We start from the raw sequence: 7,044 nt of genomic DNA, 5'->3' as shown, positions 1-7,044 counted from the left end.
ACAGCTTCTTTACAGGTTTGAATCAGGGGCGGGATTCAATTTTTTTTTTACTCATGGGCGAGGGGCTCTCACAGCCGCTGCCTTCCAGAAGTCCTGCCTTCCCCCCCCCCCCCTCCACGTGGCTCCCCTGCCCCCAATCTGGCTTCTCTTGGACGGCTCTTCCAGGAGGAGGGGAGCAGGGAGATGCCCACCCCTCAAGGCAGAGGCTGTCCCTGTCAAAGATGGGGTTGGGGGGGAAAGGGGGCATGGCCCCCAAAGTGGAGGGGCCCAGTTTCCTTTCCTCATTGGTAACCTCTGACCCCAGCGGGTGTGACCGACTGACTTGTCTTGCAACGCCCATCCTCCTAACCAGGGAGGAGAGGCATCTCCCGCTCCTTGTGAGTCCAGCAGGTGGCAGCCTCGAGCCAATTTTGGGGGCTCTTGCCAGTTTGCAAGGTCAGACCTCATCCAGCTGGGGGCTAAGAGATAGAATTGGGGGCATGGGGGGGCTTGAGAAAGCCGCCTTCCGTTTCATGGCCCAAGAAGCCAGCGGGAGCCGACTGGGTTCCTGTCACTCAGAACCTCCCAAGCGGCTGCCGCTAGGAAGAGTGTGAGGATCGGGTGAGGATCGAGGCCACACTGTCTTGATACAGGATGTCCCTCATCACCTGGGCATAAGCGGGATCCAGCTGGCAAAAGCAGTGGGGCACGAGCTGACTCTGCTGGGCCTCGGCTTGCGGGACTGAAATGCTCCCCGCGGAAGAGAGGTAAGCAGCTGGCAGGGGCAGCAACTAAACACCCCCCCGCCCCCCATCCTCAAGCTTCTTTGCAAGGGGTCAGCCCAGAGGTGGGTCTTCAGCCGGTTCTGGCCAGTAGCAGAAAGTTTGGAGTCGTTTGGAGAACCGGCCAATCCCACCTCTGACTGCCCCCCCCCCCTCCCGCCAACCCCCCTCTATTCCCTGCCTCCCATTGAGTCCCAGCTGATCGGCTGGGTCTCCTTGGGTTGCCCTGCCCGGGAGAACGGAGCTGGAAAGCAGGTTAGCGGGGGTGGGGAGGCAAGGGGGATTTTGCAATATCCTTCCCTGCCACGCCCACCAAGCCAAGCCACGCCCACAGAACCGGTAGTGAAATTGTTGGAATCCGACCACTGTAGACCCATACAAAAAAACCGGGACAAAAGTAAGCCCACCCCCCACCCCGGGGGAGGGGGCTTTTGACTGTCAGAGTAACTTGCTGGTTTCCTTCCCTCCCGTAAATTAGGAAGGAGCTTGGCTTGAGTTGATTTCCTCCAGTTTGGGTCCTTGGCGGGGTTCACGTGTCCTTGATGTTTGTCTGACTGGGGCCTAAGGGAGGGGAGGGGGCTCCTCGGATTGAATGGCTTCTTTATTGGGAAGCTGGAGGGGGTCTCCCAGGCTGCGGCCAAGGGAAGACATCCCGCCTGTCTCTCAAAGGAAGGTGGGGAGGGGGATCCGATCCCCCAGCTGAGCCAGGGAATGAGTCCAGATGGGAATGGTTGCTTCCGGCCCAAGGCTGGGGATGCTGGGTCCCACGATCCAGCTGTGTTTTTTTGGGGGGTGGGTGGGAAGCATAGGCTGCCTCGGCCCCACCAGCCACGGGAAGAGGGAAGGAAGGCGCGGCGAGTTCGAGACGGGGCGCGGGAGGGCCGGGCAGGTACAGGAAAGCGCCGCTTTTGGCAGACGCCCCTCTCGCCTTTTACGGCCACAACGGCGGCGGCGGCGGGGCGGGGCGCGGCTGCTCGACCCCCGGCAGGCAGGCAGGCGAAGGTGCTGAGCGAGCGACGGCCGGAGGGAGGAGAAGCAGCCTGCCCGCCTTGGCTGCCCGTTTCCAGGTGAGGTGGAGGGCGGTGGGCAGGGATGATCGACCCGCCGCCGCTGCTTTGCCTGGGCGCCTGGACCTCTTCCTTCCCCTCGTCCCGGGCCTCGCTTCGGGGGACGGGATGCTCCGGGAAAGCCTTTCCCGGGGGAAGCCTTTACCCCACTTCCCTTCCCCGGGAGAAGGGCGGAGTGGCCGGGCAGCGCTTCTTGCAAGGGGACCCCCGCGCGGTCCCCCCGAAAAGTCCCGCCTCGCCTTTTCCCCGGCAGCCGAGCGGGGAGCGCATTTGGGGGGCGTCTAGGGGGCCCCGATCGGGAAGGGGCGTTTGGGGAGAGGGGCGGGTGCAAGGTGGGGCTGGGGGGTGTCTTTGCGCCGCTTGTTCTCCGCGAGGGATCTTCCTGCTCCCATGGAGCCTCTCTCTCGGAGGAGACAGCCCCCCCAATAAAAAGCTTTGGACACAGAAGGAAAAAGGGGAGGGGGTTGAGGCCTGGGAATCAGCTGTGGGGGGGAGGGGGCTTTTTTTTGCAACGTTTATGTTTCCCTCCACCCCTTTTGTGGCTTTCCCTGCTGGGATTTTTTTTTGGGGGGGGGGGCTTGGAGGGAAGAGCCCCCCCCCCAAGTGGCCTCTTCTTCCCTTGTTCTCAGGCAGGGATGCTCTCGGACAAGACGGAGAAGAAGCGCATGGTCTCTTCCATCTTCATCATCCTGGCGCCGCCCCGGAGGGGCTGCGCTGGTCCCGCCAAGGCCCCACTGTACCTTCCCGCCGAGAAGCCGGTCCCTCGTAAAGAGGGGAGGGGGCCCGGCTGCGCTCCGGGTGCAGGTGAGGCCCCTGCCGTCCTTTGGATGGGCTCCCCTCGCCCAGAGGTGGGGGCAGAAGCGGGAAGAACCCAGATCCCGCTAAGCTCCTTCTCTCCCCCGCAGACCCTTCTGCCCTGCAGCCGCTTCCTGGTGACCCTCCTCAGCCCTCAGTAGAGGCTGTCCAGGGGTCCCTGCAGCCCACGCCCCTCCAGGTGAAGACCCTGGGCCCCGATCTGCCGACGGGAGCCGCCGCCTTGCCCTCCTCCCTGCAGGTAAACCTCTTCCGAAGCCCTTCCCCCCTCAGCGGGAGTGCAAGAGAAGCGGGCAGCTGGGCTGTGGGAGCAGCATTAAAACACAGGCCTGGCTGTAGAGGTAAAACTCTTTAATGTAACGTAATGGCCACCTGGCAGATACCTTGGAGCCTTCACCAGAAACCTCCTCTTTAATCACGCGCCGTCCAAAGACATCTGGCCTGGCTTTTTAAAATGACAAGAAGTGGCCTTGGGGTGATTGAGAGAGGCTCAAGGCTGCGTTTCAGCTTACACACACGCGCACACACACCCTGTGCAACTTCAGAAAAAGCAAACAGAACCCTCAAGAAAAACTTCTTGAGTCTAGAAGGGGAAGGAATCTTTTAATTAAAGAGCTCTCCCCATCCTTCGCTGCGTCTCCTACTCTTTTGACCGCTTTCCGAAGCGCTTGGCTTAACCCGGGCCTCCTCGTTTCTCTTTTCCAGGCGCCTGAAGCGGGAGAGCCTCATCCGGCCTGGCCTCTCGGCTGGACAGATGGACAGGAGGAAGAGGAGGAGGCCGCAGCGCCAGGTGAGGAAGCTGCCCCCCCGTCCCCACCGAGAGGTCTCTGGGCTCGGGGTTCCAGGGAGGCGGCTTGACCTTAGCTGACCCCCCCTGCCCGCCCGCCTGCTTCCTTTCCTAGGTATCTGCGCTTTCTGCCATAAGGGCATTTCGCCCGGTGCTCTCGCTCTGGAAGCCATGAGGAAGCAGTACCACGTCAGATGCTTCACTTGCCGGGGGTGTCACAGCAGCCTTGCAGGGGAGCGCTACTACCAAAAAGAAGGCCGGCCGCTGTGCGTAGCCTGCTATCAGGTAAGGCCTGGGCAATCGGGAGGAAGAAAGGAGGAGAAAGTCAACTTTAAGCCTGGTGGACTTCAACTCCCAGAATTCCCCAGCCAGCTGGCTGAGGAATTCTAGGAGTTGAAGTCCACAGGTCTTTGCTGGCTGAGGAATTCTGGGAGTTGAAGTCCTCCAGGCTTAAAGTTGCCATGGTTGAGACCCCCGATTTAGCTCATGCCTACCTCTCGCCTTCCTGGGTCTCGTTTGCCATCCCAGACCACCCTGGAGAAATGCGATGCCTGCCAAGCCTCCATCCTCAGCGAGATTGTGTGGGCAGTGGGGAAGGGATACCACCCGGAATGCTTCACCTGCGTGGACTGCAGCCGCCAGATTGGCAGCGACGCCTTCGCTGTGGACGACGAGCAGCGGGCGCTTTGCCTTCCGGACTTTTACCGGTACGGCACCGTCGCCTTTGGGGGTCGCCTTTGGGGGGGGGAGGGGGGATTGCTTTGCACAGAAGGCAGGGGGTGGAAGTTAAAAGTGGGAGCTGCCGCGTGACCGACCTGCCTTGCCTGCCTTCCAGGAGGTTTGCTCCCATCTGCGGGGTCTGCGAGGAGCCCATCATCCCGCAGGACGGGAGGGACGCCTACAGGATCGAGTGCCTGGGCAGGAGCTTCCACGAGGACTGCTATCGGTGTGAGGTGGGTCTGGGCTGAGGAGGGGGTCTTAGAGGCCTTCCTTGGAAGGAGGCCCGAGCAAGGGAGCCAGCGTGGTCACGTGACTCGTGGAGGCTAGGTCGGTTCTCTTGCTTCGAGAACCGCCCCCCCTTCCCGCTCCTAATTGTGGAGACCTTCCAAGCTGGGTTTTCGGCGACTGGGAAGGTGTGCTCCCCCTCCCGGGACCCCTGCCCCCCACCCTCACCCCGCAGTGGAGATGGGGGTTTCAAAGCAATCCCCTGCGGGGGGGACTGGAGGAGGTAGCGCTGCTCCTGACGCTCGTTTCTTTTGGCCCCTAGAAGTGCCAGGTCTTGCTCTCCCTGGAGCCCACGGAGGACGGGTGTTACCCTCTCGGCAGCCGCCTCCTTTGCCAAGCCTGCCACGCCTGGCAGATCCAGTCCCCGCCGGGAGGAGACAACAGATGCTGATCGCTCCCGGAAGTGGGGCCAGGAAGGCTAGTCCCGGTGTTCCAGCTGCCCCTTCCCGCCACCTTGTGTCTGTGAACCTTTTTGCCACGGTGTGGGGGGGAGTAGACTGAGAGCAACCCCCTCCTTGTTGGAACGAGCTTTGCCACTCTTCCACACCAGACCAAAGACGCCCTGCTCCTTCCACCCCCCCTTCTTATGTCCGGCTAGGGAGAGCACTCGGCTCTTCTTGCCACTGGAGGCGCCGCTGGGATTCGGCCTGCGGGAAAGCGGCTTTCCCAGGCAAGGAGAGGGGAAGAGAGCGAGTTCAGGAGGGAAGCCGCGTTTGGCCGGCAAGTCCCCTCCCCGCTTCCCCCAAGCTCTGTCTCCGACGAAGGGGGGGGCAAGGGGCAGCCCAGGCTTCCAGGACCACCTGACCTAAGGCAACAGAGAAGATCTGGAGAGGGAGCCCACCCAACTCCAATGCTGCACATTTCCAGGTGGCACCTGCGTAGTTGTGGGCCGTTCAGCTGCTGGGGGGTTGGGTGGGAGGGAGCCAAGAGGGCTTTGAGCCCGCAGCCCCTCATCCTGCTCTCCGTGCCCCCCAAAGAAGCCCGCCTTTGAGTCAAGCCCAGCAGCCAAGGAGACCAGGAAAAAGGCTCTTTCTGGGTGGTTTTCAGTGGACTTCAGTTCCCATTAGTACTGGTCTCCTCCACTAGGGGGCAGGCCAGCTCTGGACCTCCCCCCCCAAAGTCCAAGCAAGATATGGGCATTGCTGCTGTTTTGGCAAACAGGACTTAAAACACAGGGGAGCCCTCAGGAGCTCTGCCCCCTTGGAGGAGGGAGGGAGGGGGGTCCTGGGAAAAGTCCCACAGACAATGGTGGGGGGCTCTTTCTTTTGACTCTTGGGCCTTTCCCTTTGCTTTGGTCAGTCCTGGCCAGTCAGGCCAAGAGTTAAGGCTGCCGACGGAGGAGGAAGAGGGGTCCCCAACTTGACTCCCCATTTTAGCTGGCTGCCCCCTTTCTCCCCCCACCGCAAGGCAAGGCAGCTTCCTTTGTCCACAGCTGGAGGGGGAGATGCTCCAGTCCTAGGAGCCCCTACCCCCTTCCTTGGTACTCGGGTGCCAAGGCAGCCTCTCCCCATCCCAGCCGGGCTGGGCACCACTCCGAGGAGGCCCTGACAACCAGACCAGGAACCCTGCCAGACACAGGAATGTAGCTTAAAGCCATTTGGTCCCAAAGGTGCTTTTGCAAAAGGACTTTTCCTGGGTTGTTGTTTTGTTTTTGTTTTCTTCCCCCTCCCTCCTTGAAAACGTTTCGCTGCTCATCCCAGAAGCTTCCTCAGCTCTCGGAGGAGAAGCGAAAACACTTCTTTCAAGGAGGAAAAACACAACCAAATCCTGATCGCCTTTTGAGGACAACCGGGACGTGTCTGAAGCGGAGGGCCGGCCTTGGTGGTGCCCTTCTTTGGGGGTGGATTTAGCCCCACGCGTGTTTTCCGGACATCCCGACGTTCTCCGAGCAGGACCGCGGAATTCCTCGCAAGATCTCTCGGATTCAGAGGCCGGCCGTGTGGCCTCTTGGCTCGACCTGTCCCCGCCGGTGGGAATCCGGGAGGAGGCGTGCAATAATAACCGATCCGAAATAAATAAAAAGCTTTTATTAAAAAAAAAAAAAAAGACATCCAGCGCCGAAGCTTCACTCCGGGACACAACGGCCCCTTTTTTCGGGGGCTTCTCCCCCCCCTCCCCGCTTCCACACAATCCCCGGGGCTCGCTGGGGGAGGGGGTTGCATGGGGGGGCGATGCCAGCTGGACGGGGGGGGGAGGAAGGGGCGGCGGGCCCAGACAACCCCCCCTTTTGATTCAACGGGGCTCCCGATCGGGACGGGGGGGGGGGTTGCACAGCGCCCCTGCTGGGCGCGCGTAGAAGGGCAGCCGCGGCGCCCCGGTGTCACAAAATGGCCGCCCGAGCAGGCAGGAGCGACAAAATGGCGCCGTCCCCCGAGCACGAGGGCGGGGCGGCCTTCCCGGAGCCAAGGCCGCTCGGCGGATCTTCTCAGTCGGGCCTGCGTGCTCCACTTCCTTCCGGGGAAAGGTCGCTCGGGCTTTCCCTGGGCCTGTCAGGTCCTCGGTCCCAAGAGGGAGAGAGTCGCGGAGGCAGTTCGGGAAGAGCAGGGGACCGGGGAGTGGGCTGAGGAGCATGAGCGCCCGGGTCGGCTGAGATCGGGTGGTGGCCGCGAAG

At 61.9% G+C, this 7,044-nt stretch overlaps 1 protein-coding gene across 2 annotated transcripts; it reads left to right on the top strand.

Annotated features, from left to right (window-relative positions):
• The first annotated feature begins 599 nt into the window (after positions 1–599).
• FBLIM1 (filamin binding LIM protein 1) lies at positions 600–6,460 on the top strand. Of its 2 annotated transcripts, none has more exons than XM_087944835.1 (8): positions 600–746; positions 2,458–2,632; positions 2,734–2,882; positions 3,347–3,431; positions 3,544–3,713; positions 3,957–4,135; positions 4,264–4,381; positions 4,696–6,460. In XM_087944835.1, the coding sequence occupies exons 2-8, from the start codon at positions 2,464–2,466 to the stop codon at positions 4,822–4,824; spliced, it is 999 nt and encodes a 332-aa protein (XP_087800961.1). In that variant the 5' UTR covers positions 600–746; positions 2,458–2,463; the 3' UTR covers positions 4,825–6,460. The 2 variants fall into 2 exon arrangements, with proteins under 2 accessions (XP_087800961.1, XP_026540219.2); XM_026684434.2 differs by lacking the exon at positions 600–746 and adding an exon at positions 1,624–1,828.
• Positions 6,461–7,044: the final 584 nt, after the last annotated feature.

The sequence above is a fragment of the Notechis scutatus genome, chromosome 16 (genome assembly GCF_049901735.1).
Source record: "Notechis scutatus isolate UNSWTSFEM ecotype Mainland chromosome 16, rNotScu1.2, whole genome shotgun sequence".
In the NCBI taxonomy this organism is placed as follows: Eukaryota; Metazoa; Chordata; class Lepidosauria; order Squamata; family Elapidae; genus Notechis; species Notechis scutatus.
Note: the sequence above shows the minus strand (reverse complement) of the source record. Positions and strands in the feature narration are given on the sequence as shown.